Source organism: Taudactylus pleione, unplaced genomic scaffold, assembly GCF_031769625.1.
Source record: "Taudactylus pleione unplaced genomic scaffold, aTauple2 ptg000095l, whole genome shotgun sequence".
Taxonomy (NCBI): domain Eukaryota; kingdom Metazoa; phylum Chordata; class Amphibia; order Anura; family Myobatrachidae; genus Taudactylus; species Taudactylus pleione.
In genome coordinates this window covers 7,644,359-7,666,311 of record NW_028284497.1, presented here as the reverse complement: position 1 = coordinate 7,666,311, position 21,953 = coordinate 7,644,359, and the positions used below count along the sequence as shown (strand labels likewise).

Here is a 21,953-nt window from a genome sequence, read left to right as displayed (position 1 = left end):
TACATATGTACATACCCCCTACAGTCAGTCACAGCCCTGCTTACATATGTACATACCCCCTACACTCAGTCACAGCAATGCTTACATATGTACATCTTTCTGCACTCAGTGTCATAGCCCTGCTCACAAATGTACCTCAGCCACACATTTAAATTCCTTCCTGCACTTAGTCGTCATCGTCACAGCCTTGACCACATATTACATATGTTTACATGATGTAAACATACCCTCTCTTTACTGTATATACATGCTGGCACTGACGTGAAGTGAAGGAAAGCATGACGGACGTAAGGGGGAAGTGTGTGCATGTTGCTCTCTTCCCCGCCTCCGGTGCACACTGTACACATCCGGTGGGTTCTCTGCACTGCTGTCTCGTACGGTTAGGTCTAGAATTGGGTGCTGCAACGGACCTTTGATAATCGTCTCGTACAGCCGGCAGGCAGGTGCTGATATTACCCCGGGGAGCGGTGTATGTAACCTGCCCAGGATAATCAGTGCGGTCGGGTACCCGGCCCTCAACGTGGTAGCGACATGTCCGACACATGGAGCTCCATCCAGGCTCATAAGAAGCAGCTGGACTATCTGCGGGAGCGGCTGCAGCGGAGGCGGAAGGATGTCACGTCCCAGCTTGTCCTGGGTAAGGGCTCCCATCGGTTACACTGCACTTACCTTGTCTTGTACCCAATACGGTATGTCATCCCCTTTTTCCTCCTGTCCCGCAGATCCACAGAACCCGGAGGCCGGGCTGGCTCCATCCCTCCGCAGTGACAGCCCTGTCCCATCAGCTCCTGCCCAGTCTTCCAAAGGCGGCAGTGGTTCTACTTCTACCGAGGTGACCCCAGACCCCGAGCTGGAGAATAAACTTCTGCACCATCTGTCAGACCTGTCCCTTGTGCTGCCGGCGGACTCTGTGTCTATACAGCAGGCTATTACTACGGTGAGTAATATATAGTTATATACACACTATTATACATATATTGCCTCTGCTATCCCTGTGCTGTGTCCTCTACCCTTCTTATCTTCATTCAATTTACTTTATTTGATTATTATTTACATGTATTTCCATTTTCTCACAATATATACAGATTAATTTACCAACCAACATCTAAACATGTTTACAACCAACCACATCAATTCCCCAAAACTATATCACATGAAGCTTACAATCTAATTCCCAATATTTATATTATGAAATGAGAAGAATTGTTAAAGAAATAGAGGCCTATGTATCAAGCCTTTTTTGGTACTTCCGTATCTTTGCGGCCCCTGCTTACGCTACTTGCGTATCTTCACTATTCAGTGAAGATACGTAAGTAGCGTAAGAAATACTATTCGGACCCTTGCGGGTTCACCACGCTGCGGGCACTGTGGCGAGCAAAGCGAGCCACATGGTTTTATTCCCCCTCCATGCCCACTTGGATGGTAGGGAATGACGTTGGACACTGGCTTATAAGCTTGTGTCAAACGTCATTCCCTACCATCCAGCGTCATTCCCTACCATCCAAGTGGGCATGGAAGGGGAATCAATCCATGTGGGGAGCCACCGTGCCCGCAGCGTGACGAGCGCAGCGAGCCCGCAAGGGTCCGAATAGTGTTTCCTGAAGTTTACGCTACTTCCGTATCTTCAACACACATCCAGCAGGGGGCCGCAAAGATACGGAAGTACCCCTTTTTTTTTTACATAAAATTATGCAGAATTTGATGTATTGATGCTATGTACTAATGGCACAATGAGGGAGATTTCACAGAAATCTCCTGCTAAGTGCTAATTAGCACTTCATATCGCAGTCCCCATTACTATCAATGAGGACTACGATCTGACCCCTATGTACTAAACTCCAAAAAGCAAAACTTTTCAGAGTTTAGCCCCTGTAATTTACACCATCTTCAGATGTTGTTTTGCCTATGGGGGTTCCCGGCCAGTCCAAGAAGCTGATGCTGTGCCCATGCGCAGCGTCAGCTTCCCCCGGGTAAGTCTTCCACTTCAGTGAAAGACTTCTCCGAAATGCCGGGGATGTAACTTGAGGGGACAGCGGTAGGACATAGCCTGGATATTTTTATTAAAAATGAAAATATCCCCGGCCAGTTGGAACGTTAATTATCGTGGCAGTGCCGCAATTATTAATACATGGACCCCAAACTGTTCTATGTAAAGTGCTGTGTAATATGGCGCTATAGAAACAATAATGTATGTCCTTACTATAAGACTGCAGTTGAAGGGAGCATTGGTATACAACCCCCTTTTTTTCTTTCTCTCTAACTTGTTTTGCCAATTCATAAAAACATTCTGTCTGAAACCATTTTCTGTCATTGTAGACAAATTTTCCTGTGTCACGTCAAGCTGTTGAAAGCCTTTTACAGAAATTTGCTGCCCAAGAGCTAATAGAGGTAAAAGGTTGGGAACATGAAGATGATGACCGACCTACTGTTGTAACATTTGCTGATCACTCTAAGCTTTCTGCTATGATGGTAGCAGTAACTGAAAGAAAAGGTCCAACCATTGCATCAGGAACCAAGAAGAGAAGAAATCTGGAGAGTGATCCCTCATCTTCCTTATTAGCTGTCTCTGCTGCAGGTACTTCAGGTGAGAAAAAAGTTTTGGAACCCCAAAAGAAGGCACGTAAACATGCATCACATGTGGACCTGGAAATAGAAAGCTTGCTAAGTCAACAATCCACCAAAGAGCAACAAAGCAAAAAGGTAAATATATATATTTTTTTTAAAGCACATATATTAAAAAATATTTTAAATGTTTATATTGACATATAACTTTAATGGGGCACAACACAGCTGTCTTAAATAAAATACTATTTTCAAGATTTGCATGGATGGTTTTGTTGAATATTATTCTTATTTCCTGAAACTGAAGTGTGGGTAATAATGGGCAATTAACCTGCATAATTAGATGGAATAAATAAGCATTGCAGCTCTGTATCACATTTTCTTTTTGTAATTTGATTATTACCTCTTTTTTTTTTTTTTTAAATTTTAATATTCTTTACATTGCTGTACATTAGGTAAGTCAAGAGATCCTAGAACTTCTAAACACCAGCACAGCCAAGGAGCAGTCCATTGTGGAGAAATTCCGATCCCGTGGGAGGGCTCAGGTTCAAGAGTTTTGTGACTATGGGACTAAAGAAGAATGCATGAGAGGGGCAGGAGCAGACACTCCATGCCGGAGGCTGCACTTTAGGTAATACTTAGCCATTTTAAACCTTATTTAAGCTACAATCGTGTTTGTTTTCAGCTGTACATCAACTTTTTCTTTGGCAAAATATTTGATTTATCTGAATACGTTTAGTATAGTTGTTTTACTAAACTATCAAGGTTTCAACAAAGTTGTGGGAGTTTACAATACAGATCATGTCAGGGATCAATTTAGACTTCTCATTACCACATAAGTACACAATATGAACTGGAGAATCTGCAAAAGGGTTTTTTTTTTTTTTTTTAAATACCTATTTGTTCCTGTCTGCAAAACAAATGTCCAGATTCTTCCTTTTACACTGCTAGAATGTGACTGAACATGTTACCTCATTGTTATTTGCATACTGCTCCCAGTTTATGGTTCTTTCCTGTCTAGAAAAGGCATTTATACTGTATTTTTTTTACAGGCGCATCATTAATCTGCACACTGATGAGTCTCTCGGTGACTGCTCCTTTCTTAATACATGTTTCCACATGGACACTTGTAAATATGTTCATTATGAGATTGATGCATGGGTGGAGACTGGATTGATAGCAGTGGGATCTGAATCTACTCCCAGCCAAGAAATGCCCCTGGTTAAAGGTGTTGGAGACCCAAGTGTAGGGCGTCTCTTCCCTGCACAGGTAAGACCGAGGTAATGAGAATATTGAATCCAAGTGGACATTATTCCTACTGGGGAAATAATAAAGTATTGCTTGGAGAGGTCTCATTTACATATTACAGAATAAGAGGTCTAAGCATTAATAATCGCGGTACTGTTGCGTTTATTAACGGTCCAACTCGTTGGGGAAATTTTAATTTGTTAATAAAAAGATCCCAGCTATGTACTACGGGGAACTTGCATGGACAGCGGTTGCTGTAAGCGCTGTTCCCGCAAGTTATGTTCCACGGCATTTAGGAGACTTCTTTCACAGAAGTGAAAGACTTCCCTGGGGGAAGCTGACACTGCCCATGCGCACAGCGTCTGCTTCCGGGGCCGGCCAGGGGCTGCCTTCCCCTGGAGACCCCATAAACAAACAGTTTACACCATCTGAAGATGGTGTAAACTGCTTCTGCTAAACGCCGAAAAGCTTTGCTTTTTGGAATTTAGTACATGGGGGTCAGATCGTAATCCCCATCGATAATAATGGGGACTGCGATCTGCAGTGCTAATTAGCACTTTGTTGGAGATATCTCTGATAGACATGGTGACAGCATTTGGTGAGTTTTTTCCAAGCAGTGACTACCAAAAACAAATCGTTCATAGTCTGTCTATGTTGTAGAAATGTTCCTTGTGTTATAAAGAGACTTATATTATAAGCGGCCATGCACCATAAGTATGTCATGTAAGGTTTAGTAAAGTGGAGTTCTATTTAAGCATAATCGGGACATTTATGAACAGTATTGAACTGGCAACTAGGTAGATAATGTGCTGTTGCCCACATTGATGAATCGGATTGTCATTTTCTAAAACAAATTGGTTGCTGTGGGTTACAGCACCTTTTCTATACAGTTACCTGGTGGAACAGTTTTGAAAAATGTCCTCATAGTTATGTAACGGCTTCTCCAACTAGTAGTACCACTGGGATCCTATACCAGAAATTCCCACCATTTTGTGCTCTGTGACAGATACTTCTCCCTGGCTGACTGCATTGAACGTCTGTCAATTCATCCGATTGGACAAGCCACAGAAGTTGACAAGTTAGCTGCAGCGATAACCATTCAGTGACCTTACAGATCTGGTGGGGGTGGGAGCTTCTCATATTTTGCGGGGTCTTTGTGGATATATTAGTTGAGCGTTATGAGTTGGCATGGAGGTGCCATATACTCTTGCAGGAACTTGGGTTTTCTTCTTCAGGGTCCATAGGGATCCACAGGGATACCATGGGGATATTATGGCTGGAAGACCAGGCTCCTAACAGTTAAAGCTTCTGCTCCCAGAATGCCCCGGGCTTCCTCCATATATACCCCACCCCTAGCAATAGGACTTCAGTTGTTCGTTTGGTGCGGCAGGATCAAGATGCACCTTTGTAACAGGGGGACTGCTCAGAGCAGTCCTAAACTTTTATTTTATATTCGTTTTCTTAGTTGGCAGCACCAAGCATCTGAATTAAGATGCATGTACTGTGACTCCATCTACATCCGCCGGTTCCTCGCTTTTGGTGTCAGACGCACCAGAAGTCGCTGCTGTAAGAGTCTGGGATTGTCCACGTCCTCACTACACCAGCCGGGGCCTTATCGTCTGATGCCGGGGATCGGCAGCAGATGCTATCTGCTACCACGAGGCCAGCGTACACGGTTGGTTAATGCAGCTTAGGGGAGGTAGCCGCTCCCCCGACTCACAGTCCCTACGAAGGGTTTCACACATCTGGGTTGCTCCGTCTACCCTCCACGTGTATATGAGACGCTCACGGTCCATGCTCAGTGCGTCTTGTAGCTGTTGGTCTCAAGAGGGTCTGGGTCAGTCTCCCTGTATACCTCTCCATTAATTAAGGTATACGGTGCTCTATGTTCTACCATTCCTTTGCGTTGCTGTAGTTGATTTATAGCCGATCGTAATTATGTTACATATGCATTGCATGTGACTGTTTGCTAGCTGCTGTATTGACACTGTCTTTTAATTTACTATATCTGTCATATTACATGTTAAATGTCCCCGATTTGACGATCGCGATTATTTTTTGGTCGCAATCGTCAATCGTGAAAATCCTACATGTTGGATTTTTGTGATGCTGGGATAATCAATTGGGAAAAGTCTTCCCTTTCTCCAACACAGCAGTTGGCATATCTGGGGGCGCTACTGGATTCCCTGGCACAAAGGATCTTTCTACCAGTGGACAAGTTTTCGGCTCTACATTTGCCGGTGCGCAAATTGCTCCGCAATCAGAGGGTATTCATTCACTCAGCAATGCAGGTCCTGGGGTCCATGGTGTCCACCTTCAACATGGTGGAATATACCCGGCTGCATTCCTGACCTCTACAAAAATTGGTTCTCTCCAGGTGGAACGGACAGCATTGCCTTAAGGTCTCAAAGGATCCTTCTCACTCCAGAGGTTCGTCACTCCCTCTTGTGGTGGCTGAGAAATTAACATCTAAACAAAGGGCGCCCGTTCTGGATCTCAAATTGGGTGCTTCTCACCACGGACGCCAGCCTTCGCAGATGGGGGGCAGTGAAAGGTCATCACACCTTCCAGGGAAGATGGACAAATCAAGAAAGTCATCTGCCAATAAACATTCTGGAACTGCGAGCAGTATACAGAGCACTGATCATGGCACAGGACCTGCTCCAAGGGCAGGCCTTTCCAGATCCATCCGACAATGCGACCTACAGTGGCCTACCTCAATCATCAGGGAGGCATAAGAAGTTATGCAGCCATGAAAGAAGTGACAGGTTCTGATTTGGGTAGAACGTCATCTTCCGGCCATCTCGGCAATATTCATACCGGGAGTGCTAAATTGGGAAGCAGACTTCCTAAGTCGCTAGGACATACACGCCGGAGAGTGGTCTCTCCATCCGGGAGTGTTTCAGCTCCTGGTAAATAAATGGGATCTACCAGAGATAGATATCATGGCATCTTGCAACAACCACAAGATCCCCAAGTAGGGGTCCAGGTCCAGAGACCCATCAGCAGTATTCGTGGATGCACAGGCAGTAAGATGGGACTTCAAGCTGGTGTATTTATTTCCTCTGATTTCTCTACTCTCAAGATTTCTCAGAAAATTCAAACAGGAATGCGGAACTGTAATACTGGTGGCTCCGGTTTGCCCAAGAGTTATTGGACATACACACAGACATACAGAATCTGTCCATAGACAGTCCTTATCCAATTCCTATATGGCAGGATCTGCTAATACAGGATCCTTGCCGACATCCGGACTTACCTCGTCTGGCATTGACAGCGTGGCTCTTGAATGTTCCATCCTAGGCGCAAAAGGTTTTTCCAGTTCTGTAATTCAAACGATGCTTATGGCATGGAAGCCTGCCTCTGCCCGAATCTATTACAGAGTTTGGTATTCCTTTGGTCAGTGGTGTTCCGATAGGAAATTAAATCCTAAAATATTCAGGATTTTCAGGGTACTGGCTTTTCTTCAGGCGGGATTAGACAAAGGTCTCTGCCTGGGAACTTTGGGAGTACACGTTTCTGCACAGTCAGTCTGGTTCCAGAAGAAGATTGCTTCTTCAATACCAGATGTTAGAATTTTTTTCCAAGGAGTTTTGTGAGTTCAGCCTCCTTTTTTGTTCCACCGGTAGCATCTTGGGATTTGTCTTTGCTTCTTAAGGGACTACAGGCTCCCCCAGTTGAACCTTTGGACTCTGGATTTGAAGCGGTCAACAGCAAAGATTTTTCAATGCTATCTTGTCGCTCCCCGTTTTTGATTTTTCACCAGGATAAAGCATTTCTTCGTACAAAGGAGGATTACCTTCCCAAGGTAGTGCCTCGTTTTCATGTGAATTAAGAAATTGTTGGTCCAGCCTTTCAGGCTCTAGACCTTTCTGTAGGTGAAGCCTCCCTGGATGTAGTTTGTGCTCTGTTAGAAAATCAGATGCTCTTTTTGTATTATATGGCTTTCACAAATGAGGATGGCCAGCTAACAAGCAGACCCTGGCTTTATGGGTTACATATGACTATCTCTCAGGTGTACACACAGGCTGATCTCCCTGTGACAGCACATTCTACTCGGTCTGTAGGGCCATCATGGGCATTTACTTGTGGTGCCTCTGCTGAACAATTGTGCAAGGCAATCATGTGGTCTTCTGTCCACACCTTTCTTAGGTTTTATGCCTTTGATACTTTTGCCTTTCAGGATGCTTCCTTTGGGCGATGAGTTATCCTTTCTGCTCAGGAGCGTCCCCCACCCTAGGGGACCTGCATTGGAACATCCCCAAGGTATCCCTGTGGATCCCATTGGACCCTGAAGAAGAAAATTAGAGTTATGGTAGACTTACCTAGATAACTCCTTTTCTTCGAGGTCCACAGGGCACCCATCCTGACGCACCTGGCTTCATTGAGTTATTTTCTTTCAGTCACAGTTTCCCTCATCTTATGTAAGTGTTTCTGGTAAACGATTGTTCTTCCTTCTCCTCTTTGCTTCTCCTGCCTTGAGGCTTGTTAACTAAACTGAAGTCCTATGGCTAGGGGCGTGGGTATATAAGGGGAAGGACCCGGGGCATTCTGGGAGCAGAAGCTTTAACTGTTTGGTGCCTGGTCTTCCAACCATAATATCCCCATGGTATCCATGTGGACTTCGAAGAAAATTTAGTTATCTAGGTAAGTCTACCACAACTCTCTAATTTTTTGTTTGTTTGTGAAACCTGGTTTGACTTTTTGTTTCAGTGGATCCGTTGTGATATTCGGTATTTGGACGTGAGCATCTTGGGCAAGTTTTCAGTGGTAATGGCTGACCCACCATGGGATATTCATATGGAGTTGCCCTATGGGACATTGACTGATGATGAAATGAGGAAACTGCAGATCCCAGTATTGCAGGATGATGGATTTCTCTTCCTCTGGGTCACTGGAAGGTAAATGTAGGGTCTTGTATCGCCCATACAGATAATAAATATTTAGGAATGTCGGCTGTACGTTAAAACAAGATATTTTCATAACCATAACAAAAAAATGAATCAACAGCACATTTGTGCAAATAAAGTCCTGTTTGTTATGCTCTTTTTAAGTATATAATTTGTTTACTAAACTCTTGCTTCAAATAGCTGATATAAGTGTTTATTTTCCCCAAGAACTATTGCTACATGAATAAAAACATATTGAACAAATAAAACCCAATATAAGTTGCTTTTCAATTACTTGAACAGTTTGATCCATTGATCAGTATTGATGTGTCTTATGCCTGTCAGTCTGTCATATCGGCAGGGGTATAACTTGGCATAGTCTTTGCTTCAACTTATTTAGATGTTTGAACTTTCTTGCCTGATTTGCTCGCTTTAGCAACATTTGAATTGCAATCAACAATTCTCAGCCTGTATGGCAGATCCAAACCATGATGATCCCACTACCCCTTCATGTTGATCATGTTATTAGAACCTAATGTTCTTTTGTGGAAATGTTTTGGGGTTTTTGAATTAGTTTTCCTCCAAATATGCTGGGTGCCATTTTATGGAAACTGTTACACACGTGGCTCTGTAGACTAATTGGTTTTAGCCATAACAATTTATAGAGCATTAACAAAAAAAAGCAAACATTTTGATTGGTGACTAGGAAATACAACATATTTTATTCACAGTTACCAGCAAAGCAATTTGCATGACTGTTACCAAATATTTATAATTTACATTGAAAATTCATTTATTTAATATTTTTATGAACAGAGCAGCATAATACTGTGGAGCATTGTTTCCATGCCCAATACAGTTTACAATTGAGACCTAGCAAGAGAAAGTAACTTGTACATTAACTGTTGCCATGGGGTTCTTTATGACTGCCTGGGGTGTTGTACACAATTTTTGTAGTTCTGTTTGAAAACCTCTTCTGAGAAGAATAACTGTAGTATTTCTGCCTTTTCTCTTGCAGCAAAGCTGGAGAACACTGGACAATGGGATTGTAGGTCGGGGCTGGGGCTGGAGCTGGCACTTAATGAAATGTAGCTTTAAATCCTAAGCTCCTCCCCCCCCTGCAATTCCACAATTCCAGTCATCTTTAAGTGCTTGAGGAGTAGGGCACATTTTAGGACTGCTGCTTCGCAGTTCTTTATTGTAGCTTAGTTTTTTTTTTTTTTTTTTGTTTTCTTTGTAATATTATTTTACTTTCTAGTTAGGTCAGCGCACAGTAGGAGTGCAGCGGCAGCTTGGACCTCGGAACAGCGCGCCGGCGTGGGGGTTCCGCTTGGCGCTGACAAGTGATAGGGTAGTTTCTCTGGTTCAGAGACCGTTTTGTGACTTTTTCATCCAGCTGGGTGCTTGGCGTCTTTCACTATGGTTCCATCTGGGACCTCAGAGGTCCGCCACCAAGACATTACATATTGTTTTTTTTCACACCGCTTTTCCCCAGGAAGCGGCAAATGCGGTGACATTGGCCCATGCTATCATTCCACTCCTCTCAGCCAGCATGTTTTTGCTCCAGTTCCGCCACAGGTTCAGAAACTCTAGTTCCATCTCCTTCCTAGAGGGGGTGGGTAGTTCAGTTCGTATGAACTCTCTCTGTTCAGGGATCCACAGCACAATGGCCAACAAATCCCAGCTAGACAACTGGAACGCGTGTCTTCAGGTTTAGTTTTGGGCAGGTCGTCCTACTTTCTCAATGGTTTATTGACTTTGTTCCTTGTCTATTCTGGGCACTACCGTTCGGTGGAGCCTGGCTCCATGTGTTAGCAACACAATAGTGTTGGTGCTGCTGCACATAGTGTGCACAGACTGTATCAAAATTTGTCCCTCTTCGGAGGTTCTGCTTGTAAAGGATACCTGGTCTCCGATACGGACGTTCCTCGGTCGCTTGTCTCGAATCAGTGCTGTATCCTGACTTTTACAAGGGCTCACTTGTTTCCTTGTCTGCGCCTTCAGTTCTGGGGCTGGCCTACCGTTCGGGAGTGAAGCCCTCCGCGTGGGGATCTAATGGCCTCTCGTCAAATTTGCCATGTGGGAATGGGTATGAAATACCCATTCCCGTCAGCGGCAGCCCGACAGGAGCAGAGTTCGAAGCAGCGGAAGCCCGACAGCGCTGGAAATCCCGATCGTGGATAGGTAAGTATAGACTAAACCTAACCTAACCCCCCTAACCCTCCTTAGAGGTGCCTAACCCTAACTTCCCCCCCAAGTGCCTAACCCTAAGTCCCCCAGGGGGTGCCTAACCCTAAGTCCCCCCCCGGGGGTGCCTAACCCTCCCTCCCCCTAGCCTAACCCTCCTGGGGGGGTGTCTAACCCTAAGTACTCTCCCCCCCCCCACCCCCGCGGCTGTCCGCTCGCGGCGCCCGGCATCAGTACGATCGTGATGCCGGTCTCCCGTGTACATGTAGACGCCCGGCATTTCACCCTTGCCGGGAAATGACAGTCGGGAAGCCGGCTGCCAGTATTTAGGCAGTCGGCTTCCCGGTTGCTTCCCGCCACGTGTTCTGCCAAAGCATCTCTGTCTGTGTCTTCTTTCTTTTCCTTTCTTTTCCTTTCTTTCTCTCACACCCCCCTACCTACACTGTTTTGGTGTGGGATCCGGGTATCCGCTGGCTTCCATAAGTTGCTGCCTTGACTGTTCCGTGGAATTTTTCATCCAGTGCATATATTTCCGCCATCCACACTGTTCCCTCAGGTCTCCAGGGGCATTTAGGCTTACCTAGTGAGCGTGCTCCGAGTGGCTCCGGCCTGGCTACGCTGGTCCTGATATGCGGACATTCTCCAAGGTCGGTATGTCTAGGGTGTCGCCTTCCATTTCCTCTAGACCGTCTGTAGCTAGGCTTGTTTCTACTTGGACATTTCCTTTGTTGGTTTTCGCGTCTGGCCTTCTGTGGCTGAGAGTGAGGACGCTACAGGTTTTTCTCTCTCGTGGTCAGTACTAGTCTGTGAGCCCGGACTCCATTTTCCATCTAACGCTTCCCTCCAGAGTTTGAAAACTCTACCTCTTGGAGTGTAAAGTTACAAGTTTTCGCCTATCACATCTCTTGGCCTTTCTACTGGAGGATTTGGAGGCTGGTTGACAGCTTTGTTTTGTGACTTTACAAGCTATGGCCCTGTCCTTTTTTTTTTTTTTTTCCAGCGGCATTTGGCTCTTCTTCAGCGGGCTCAACTCAGTGTTTACAAGGTGTGATGCGTATTTAGCCACCATTTCGTCCACAGATGGAGCCAGGGAATCTTATTCTAATCATATCTGCTCTCACACAGGCTCCATTGGAGTCGTTGTGTACAATGGCAGCTGGTCTTGCTTAGGGCTTTTTGCTTTCCCTCGGCATAGTTCCGTGTTTAGGGTTGGAAAGCCGCCTTTTCTTGTCTTCCATGATGATTGTGCAATTTTCGGTAAAGGTTTTACATTCCAGCCGACTATGTTTTCGGTCCTGTACTTGCACCTGGATATTGTCCTTCCAGTTCTTGCTCCTGAGCCGAATTCCCGTGATTGGGATGATCTGGCTCTGCTAGTTGGGCTAAGCTCTGCAGTTTTCCTTGGATAAGTCGTCTTGGGACGCCGGGCTGTTCCCTGCGGCTTTTTTCTGACGCACATGACCATGGTTGGCTGGCTACTCAGCAGACCCTTGCGCATTGGATCGACTCAGGCCTCATTGAAGCCTAGTCTGGTGAGGGGCAACCGCCACCAGACCAGTTGTCAGCGCCTTCCGCTAGGGCAGCGGTGCTCTTATGGGCAGCTCGCCGCGGGACTTCAGCAGCACAGGTCCATTGTGCAGCCTTCTGGTGCCCTGTCCGCACGTTTGTTAATTTTTAGGTTTGGGGTTTTTTTTCGTCCTCTGGCGGCACCCACTTTGGGTATACAGTTCTCCAGTCAGGCAGCCTAAGTGTTCCTTCCCCTGGGGGCGGCTTTGGTACGTCCCATTGTCCAATGTTCCCCAGCCTTGCTGCAAGAGAAAATAGGATTTTTGGTCAACTTACCGTTGAATTATTTTCTCTTAAGCAGGCTGGGGAACTTGGCGATCCCTCCCTCATGCTCAGTAATGCGAGATTTTGGTTCTTGACCGTCCCTTTTTTCTTTTCTTTTTTTTTTCCCCTACTGGTTTGTTTTGGTTGTTCTAAACCGTTTCACAGGGTTTCTGCTTCTCCTCTCCGGACTCTTTATTTTATTTATTTTTTAAAGTAGTTCTGGAATTGTGGGATTGCAGGGGGGAGGAGTTTAGGATTTAAAGCTACATTTCATTAAGTGCCAGCTCCAGCCCCAACCTAAAATCCCATTGTGCAGTGTTCCCCAGCCTGTTTAAGAGAAAAGGATTCAAAGGTAAGTTGACCTAACATCCTATATTTTACATCATCTACTTAGCCAAGCATTATAGTTTTGACACAAACAATTTCCACGTTTGGAAAAGCTTTCTCAGATTGCCTTCAGATCTGATTATTCTATGGTAAAAAGGCATCAATTTTTAAGTTTTGTCTATTCTTTCTGCTTATTCTGTCATAATCTTACAATGGTCATGTAGAAAATCTCTTGATTATCCTATCTCTCTAGTATTCACATTCACTGTATTTAGCTTTATAAAAACGCTGTTCTCTCCTGTGTCAAGACCTGAAATTACAGAGGTTGCGTCTCCTGTCTTGATCTCTCTGGTTATAGGGCTATGGAACTGGGCCGGGAATGCTTGAAGCTGTGGGGGTGAGTATATAGTACCTTCCTAACATGAGACTGACCTGTAACTTTTTTTATTTTTTTTTATACTGGTTTGTCACTGAATTATGTTTATTCAGATATGAACGAGTGGATGAAATTATTTGGGTGAAAACCAATCAATTGCAACGAATTATAAGGACTGGACGTACTGGCCATTGGCTTAATCATGGCAAGGAACACTGCCTGGTAATCATTGTCACCTGGTTCCATCCATCTTATCACTGCTTTTATACTTACTGTAACATTACTAAGCTTTGTGCTCAGAGGTCTGCATTGTTTATTTTGTAGGTTGGTGTTAAAGGAAACCCTCAGGGTTTTAATCGGGGTCTGGACTGTGATGTTATTGTGGCAGAGGTAAGGTATTTGCATTATTTTGCTTTTACAATTTAAATACTTTATAATAATTGGTTCCACCTCACTGTTCTTTAGCATTTCAACTCTAAAATAAATTGTGGTATCCCTCTAGGTCCTATAATGTGTGTATGATATCAAAGGTTTGTCTGAAAAGTATGACTTATGTGTTCAAAATATGTTTCTGCTGGGGTCGTCAGTGGTGTGTGGAGCCTGGCACTTTAAATCTGAATAGATTTGAAACCGGCTCACCTCCCTCTATACCCCAACTGGCCCAGTTTAGTTCAAGTTCCCGATGGAGCTGCTTGTTCAGGCTGCTGCTCAGCTTGGTGATTTTACTTTTATTTTACATATTTTTTAAATTTATTCGGGGGCAGACTCCGTTCTGTTGGATCCTGCCTGGCTGCTACAGGAGGGTCTCCGTGGGGACCCGCCACATGGTAGCGTCTGGCTTTCCCTGTGGCACATTGTACGCCGACTGCGCAGATCTACCGCGCAACGGGAGGCTGACTGTAGTCGGTAAATCTGATCTGTCCTTTTGTATGGAGCAGCAGCAAAAAGCTGTGGTATGCCCCCATAGACTTCTATAAAGGAGATTTCCAGGAGCAAGACCCGGAGGGGGCGGGGTGGAGGTTCTTTATCCTCACTTGCTCTCTATTGGCTGTCTCAGGTCATAACTAGTTTGTACAGCCCCAAAGAGGTGGAGTTACTTAACAGTGGGGTCTATTTGCTAAGCCTGGCAGAACTATTTAATCGTTGCTCCAATTGGGCGTGAGTGCCGCAGGCGCCCAGATTTCTATTTGCACCATCCTAATGTCTGCGAAAAGTCGACCGCTTGTGCACGCTACACAATACTGTACACTGGTTTAGCTGCTTTACGTGGTTAAACCCGGTGCATTTGAGTGCGATAACCGAGGCACTCACTCCCACCTGAGAAACAATGGAATAGCTCCGTTGGGCACCCCTCAGTAATGGGCACCCATAATAAAAACAATTGAACTGCCCATTTGGTATAGAGCTTTTTTTTTTCTTTTTTTTTTATACCCCTTATTCAATTAGCCCCGAAGTACAGCACTTCTCGGGGATTTTTTTCACCACTGCACAATCCATGAAAAAAAAAAGTCCTGGTAACTAGGTGGTTAACAGGTGCCGTGACCCTGTTAACGCACGAATCAGTATACTTTTCACGGATTCTCTGTGTTAATACCTGTTAACCTGTGTTAATGCTGTTTAGCATGTCAATTTAATGGGCATTAACAAAGGTATCGCTTGAAAAAGGGAGCCTAATTGAATGCCCTAGGCTATCACCCTTTTTTACCCATGAAAACTTACTGTGTGTAATATAATTCCCCTTTAAATTACCTCATTTATGGAGATACCGTGTTTCCCCAATAATAAGACCTACCCCGAAAATAAGCCCTACCCCTACATTTGAAACCCGGTCCAAAATAAGCCCTGCCCCAAAATAAGCCCTACCCTAAATCCCCATTTTGTCCGGTCCTACACTAAAATGCCCCCAGCTCTGCCCCATGCATGTAATGGATGCTGCCGGGGGGGAAAGGTGGCCCGGCCGCCACTGCTACCGCCCGCCGACCCGGTCCCTTACTAAATTATAGAGCTGGAGGAGGCTGCCCGGCCGCTCTTCCACCAGCTTTACAGTGAGATACGGTAGTCTGACTCCAAAACAAGCTTTCAATAAAGCTTGTTTTGTAGTCATCGCGCGACTCTGAAGGGCGAGGTTGACGTCGGAGGAGCCGCGGATCAAGAGCTGTGGACCGTGGAGGAAGGTACAGGTAAGTGGAGAAATGGCGCGCATTCAGACTGCATCCAACAGGGAGGGGGAGTTTTAAAAAAAAATGTTACTTAAAATAAGCCCTATGGGTTTTTTTTTACAAAAAAAAAAAAGACAGTGTCTTATTATCGGGGAAACACGGTATATGTATTATACGGGTTGCAGTCAGGAAGCAGACGGTCGAAATCCCGACGCCTGTCATTATAGCTACGCCGGCATACTGAGTGAAGGTAAGCCGGGAGGGTTAGGGTTAAGCTAGGGGAAGGGAGTGTTAGAGTTAGGCACCCCACTGGGAGACTTAGGTTTAGGCTGCGGGGACAGGGGGGTTAGGGTTAGGCACTAGAGGGGGAGGTTAGGGTTTGGCTTGGCACCCTTAAGGGAGGGATGGGGGGGTAGGGTTAGTCATACTTACCTAAAGCCCCTGTCGGGATCTTCTCTGCTGCCGGCGTCGAGATTTAAACCGCTGGCCCTATGCAGTCATTCATACTGGTTCCGTATTATACATGTGTATTTCCTACCTTGCTTTAGTTTTAGGGGTATGTTTACTAAAGTGTATGTTTTTAGAAGTGGAGTTGTTGCCAATAACAACCAGTTTCTAGCTATTATCTTCTAGAAAATTATAGATAAATGATAAGTAGAATCTGATTAGCTGTTATGTGCACCAACTCGACTTCTAAAAACCCACACTTTAGTAAATATACCCCAATTTATTTTGAAAGATTCCATGTACAATACACAAATCACAAAGCCCTTTTTACTATATATAACATTGATTTTCTTGTTAAAATTAATTGTAAAATGCATGGCAATAAGACAGTGATTTTCAAACTTTTTCAACTCGAGACACACTACGCAAGATTTTAAAATTGTTAAGGCACACCAACCAGCGATGTGGCATGCGAGACCTATGAAAAAATATACATATTGGCTCCCCCATAAAAAACACATTCATTGGCCTCCAAAGGAATAAAACACACTACATTGGCCTCCACACAGTGGCGTAACTATAGAAGGTGCAAGGGGTGTGCTTGCTATGGTGCACGGCGGCCCAGCAAGTAACTCCCTACACCCTCTGTAGTCACCAGGCAAGTGGTTGGGGGGAGCGACGGAGTACAGGTGGTCCGGCCCCTTACTGATGTCAGACATTCAGGCTCCGCCCCCTCCTCACCTCGGGCGGCCCGTGACTAGCAGCAGGCAGGCCGGGGAGCACCGCCACATCCCTTGCATCTTTCCTGGACTGGCGATGGGATTGGCCACATGTGGGAGGGCTGTCAGGCGTCAGTCCCGATCTCCTCAGTGTGGTGGTCCCGGTACCCAGTGCAGAGGTAAGATGGCAGATGCTGCTATCTGTGTCTGCAGGCACCACGGTTACTGGCCCCGTCCCTCGCTGCACCACAACAGCAGCTTGCACCGTCACCACGCCCACTACTGCCCTGTTCCCATAGGGAAACTGAAGGGGTTCTATACCTTTCCATAGGAGTGAGTGTGCAGTCACCATGTCCTGGGGATTGGCTGATCTCCTACCACACTCCAGGCCCCCTGACTGAGGTGATGATTAGTATGTAATGGGGCAGGACCAGGATACCCTATGGGAGAAGAGGGAGATGAGGCAGGTTACCCTATGGGAGGGAAGGGAGATGGTAGCTCAGTGGCAACGCTGTCCAGAGGTATCGGGAGAGGAGCCTGAGTGTCTGACATCAGTAGGGGCTGGCCATGCGGGGTTGTGGGTAGGGGTGGCTGCCTCTCCCAGCAGCAGAGCCTGTTTGAGACCTGAGTTGGGGGGGAGCTTAGAAATTATGCTATGGGGTCCACAAAAATACATATACATTGCCCCAAAGAAATAACACACACATACATTGGCCCCCACAGGAATAAGACACACATACATTGGCCCCAGAGAAATAAAACACATATACATTGGCTGGCTAGCCGTGGACGGAAAGGGCTACCTGGGTGACTGGTGGGCGGGAGGGAAGGGCTGGCTGAGTCTGGTGTGATGGCACGCTGCTGCGTTTAGGCAGGTCACGGCCCGGGCACGCTTGAGCCTCCCAGAGGAGCTCAGTGGCAACGCTGACCGGTCCGCAGTTCTTTAATGTGACCGGCGGCCCTCGCACTGAGGCACACTTCACAACCGGCCGTGGCACCGCGATTGAAAACCTCTGCCATAAGACAACATCCACAATATTTCATTCAAACTATGTCTTACACCAGTTTTGACATTTCTGGCCATAATTCACGCTTTTTGGTTGTTTACCAAAAAATTGTTGTTTTATCCTCCTAAGGGTATTTAAGCCCCTGTAACTGCATAGAACATTTTCCTTGAAAAAATGCGCCCAGCACAAAATGTGTAGGGATACTATGCTGGCATCACTCCACTTCCACCACGTAACTTCCAACAAAGGATGTGAACAGCTGAACAACAAGAAGCCTTCTCACGGGGAGCGTTCTACTGAAGCTGTATTGGAGGATGGATGAACTTTAACATTTGTGTTTATTTCACACATGTGTGATTTGGAAAGTCATACTTTTCAAATTCTCCTTTCATATTATACACACCTAATTGTAGTACAATATCATTGCATTTTCTACATATATACATATCCTATACAATTCTTTGTGCTCATTCATTTTCTTATTACCACATATTCTGAACTGAGCTGCAACTACCCCACATACAGCACAGGTTCATTCATGTCATTTATTAATCTATCTAGGTCCGTTCTACAAGTCACAAACCTGATGAGATTTATGGGATGATTGAACGCCTCTCTCCTGGCACCCGCAAGATTGAGCTCTTTGGACGTCCCCACAATGTGCAGCCAAATTGGTAAGTTCTTCCCATGAACAGTGAAATTTAACAATGCTAATTCCTAGTTACAGCGTAACTTTACTGTCATAACAATGCTTTAGCTTGTTCCCTGCTGGGACTTTGAGCATCAGCGTCTCAAGCGCTGTGTTAATGGTAACATGAGATGAGGACGACATAGTATTCACAATGAGTAATGGGGTCCTCTGTTATTGATCACTAATGTCATGGGCCCCCTTAATAAAGATAAAAAGGTGGAATTTCCCTTTTATATGGTGTTTAATTTGACTCGTCCGCATATACCTCAACAGGGGCCTCATTTAAAATAAAAAATAAATAAATAAGCTTACTCCCTGCCAGCACTGATCGCTGGCGGAGAGTAGCTGAAGGCAATGCTTTCATGTGTTCCATGCACTTGGAAACATAGGATAAGAAAAGTACCATGTAGGGCTATCTGGTATCACTGCTTGTTGATGAGTATTCAGGGGTCAGAACAAGGAGCGAGATTAGGAGTTTCTGAAGCAGAGTTGGGGTATTTCCAGCCACTAAAAATCACTGGGGATTTGGTGCCTCTTTGGAAGCTCAGGATTTTTTTGACTATTATTCCAGAGCAGCTTGTCAGGGACTTCTAAGGCTGGTCACATGAATCTTTGTTACCCAAGGGATGATAGGAACTCTTGCGCCAGACACTAACAAAGTTTGTCCTGTGGGAGTAAGGTACTCTTTTTCAATCGCTATGCTATTAGCTCATTGATGAACTTCTGTGGTGTGAAGTCATCAAGCATGTCCGCTTTCATAAAGAGGTGCTGTAGCTAAAAGAAAGCAGCCTTTATTGGCGATAGGAATTTAAAAGCATAACCACAAAAAAATACTTTGAATGTAACTGAAATAATCTTGCTGCTGCTTAAAGAGATCCTGTAGTCCCTGTGGGCAAGATTAACGAAAATACTTACGGTGCGTACACACGGTAAGATCAGTCAGCGATATCGTTATCGCTGACTGATCCGGGGTGCTGGATGGTCGTTATCGTTAATCCAGCACAACACGAACCCACCAATTACGGGCCATAGCGACCCGCGATCGCTGGTCCCTATGTAACCTGGTCGATATCGACCAGGTTGGCCTGGATGCATGGGCGATGGACGATACCGTTTTCGTTCATATTGTGCATTTTTATCGTACCATGTGTACGCACCTTCGAAAAGTAGCATTAGCCCAATATGGCAATCCTGAACCTGTGTAAAACGCAAGCAAACATTCATCATAATGATAAAAATTATGAGAGAGAATTAAAACATTTTCAAATTTTGGCATATATTTAGCCATACATTTGTGCTGGTAAAACATGTGTTTCTGTTTGTTTTAATAGGAGTTCAGGTTACTAGACTGATTTAAGTATCAGGACCACTTAGGCTATGGCATTGCATGAGAAGTCTTTCTGGTGGGGTAATGTTTGAGACTACTGGGCAGAGTATAGGAGTGGTGAGTTGTTCAACAGGCAGCTTGGTCTGGCACTTGGCAGACAAATCTGGACTACTAGGCCTGGGTTCCTGAGAGTTGGACATATCCCCAGCTACCTTCTAGACTGAAGCTTTTAATGCCCAATGTCACAATCACGCTCTGGTAATAATAATCACGGGTCCTGTGGTCTTAAGAGCAGTAATTCTTTCAAGTCTGCCAAAGCAGGTAATTGTTTTTTTAGGCTCCTTAACCATCATGTATTTATCCAACCTCTTCCTGGATACACCCAATCCAAAGCAACCTGGATGTATATAAGCCTCATTATTGTACTTTGCGCTCTAGTCTGGTCGGTAACCCAGGTTTGCTGTTTAACTTCCTGGACTTTGACCCTTGGCTTTCTCTGACTTCCATTCCATCTCTGATTTCCCCTGGCATTGTCCCTGACCTTGTCTTTGGATCATCCCTTGGTTACGAGTAACAGTCTTCTGACTGCCTAGATGTTTACTGAGCTTTCTCTCTGATTCTGTATCCAGTTAACCTCTGAGCTAGCAGCAGCTGGGATCCAGCCCTGAGTTTACACAATAGCAGCCTCTAAGCTCTACTGTCTGTTACTCCGAGTTACAAGGGTGAGTGATTGTGAAAAAAGGAGCACTTACTTGAAATGGAGCTAGTCCATGGAAAGCAAATTTAATGGCAAACCACTTGTATTATGCTGTGTTCCTTGTAGAAGCTGGTCTGTAGTGGAAAACAGCAGCTGGACCTTGGAGTAATTTGCAATAGTACCCCTATTGGTTGCCTCTTAACCAATGGCAGGACTTCTTTATAGGTATCTGCATAGCCATGCTATCGTTGTTCTGGAAGATGGGTGCCATCTTTGAAGTCCTGCTCTCGGTCACTTTCATTCTGGGACAGAACACACAGCTCACCTTCCTTTTCTAGGAAACCTAGATATCACCAGGTCTCTTGATCACTCACTGCCTGGGGGTGATCCATTAGTGGTTGTAGTGGGAGCATCCCATCCTTAGTCTAAGCTTCCAAGGGTCCACTGACCATTCAGTTGTTGCTATGAATAAAGGTTGGAGTGAGCAATTCTCTCCTTGGGATTCCCCAGCCACGCTCCAGGTAACTGTTGCTCATTGTGCAGATTGAGCAAGTAAAGGGCGCATAGCTCTGTGCCCACCTCCTGTGCAGAGATTTGTGAAAATCTGGAGGAGCATTAGGTTTTAGTGGAGAGGAGATTTTGTCCAGTGCCTTGCATCCTAGGAGTGGACTACATGTAGATGGAAAGATACATTCACTTAGAATTAAGTTATTTATATTCTTTACAGATTGAGGTGAGATTTAACATTAAAACAAATGTAACATAAATTGGATTTTAAATATGTTGTATGAAGATATTTTTGTTTTTGTCTCACAACCATTTTTTATTTCTAGGATCACTTTAGGAAATCAGCTAGATGGGATTCATTTATTAGATCCAGATGTGGTGGCTCGATTTAAGCAACAGTATCCAGATGGAGTTATTTCAAAGCCAAAGAACATGTGATCACTTTAGATTCAAATGAATGCGTGAAATTTTTTTTTTTTTTTTTTTATAAAAAAAATAAATACATTGGTTTTGAATTGTAAATAGTTATTTTATATTATCATTCCTATTTGCTGATGTATTAAAAAAAAAAAAAATGGAATTAAAAAAAAGTCAGAAACCATTTTTTTTTTACATAACAGCATTGGCTTCCACTCTGTTTAGTAGGAGAAACCATTGTTTATGTAAGGTAAAGAACTGCAACCTTGGAGGCACAATTGAATAGTAATATAAAGCAAAGTTGCAGACAAGCCACTTTCTCTTAAATACACACCAATGATAAAACATTCCTCCTGATACAGGGACACACAAATATTCCTTCCACATGCCCACACTCACCTTGCTCCATTTCCTTAAATATTTTGCCCCCTACTTCTCTGATTCCTACAATAAAAATGTGTATTATGTTTACCAACATGTAGGTTGGTCCACCTTTCTCTCTCCCCATATGTATGTTTTATTTAATGTGCCCGAATATTGTATTTTTATAATCTGAAACATAT

General features: G+C 44.7%; 1 protein-coding gene across 1 annotated transcript; it reads left to right on the top strand.

The window, feature by feature from the left end:
• The first annotated feature begins 288 nt into the window (after positions 1-288).
• METTL3 (methyltransferase 3, N6-adenosine-methyltransferase complex catalytic subunit) lies at positions 289-21,495 on the top strand. Its single transcript, XM_088469953.1, has 11 exons — positions 289-637; positions 723-937; positions 2,317-2,700; positions 3,018-3,193; positions 3,615-3,831; positions 8,524-8,711; positions 13,402-13,440; positions 13,533-13,641; positions 13,744-13,809; positions 18,313-18,425; positions 21,300-21,495. Exons 1-11 carry the CDS (start codon positions 532-534, stop codon positions 21,409-21,411), a joined length of 1,725 nt encoding a protein of 574 aa, XP_088326079.1. The 5' UTR covers positions 289-531; the 3' UTR covers positions 21,412-21,495.
• Positions 21,496-21,953: the final 458 nt, after the last annotated feature.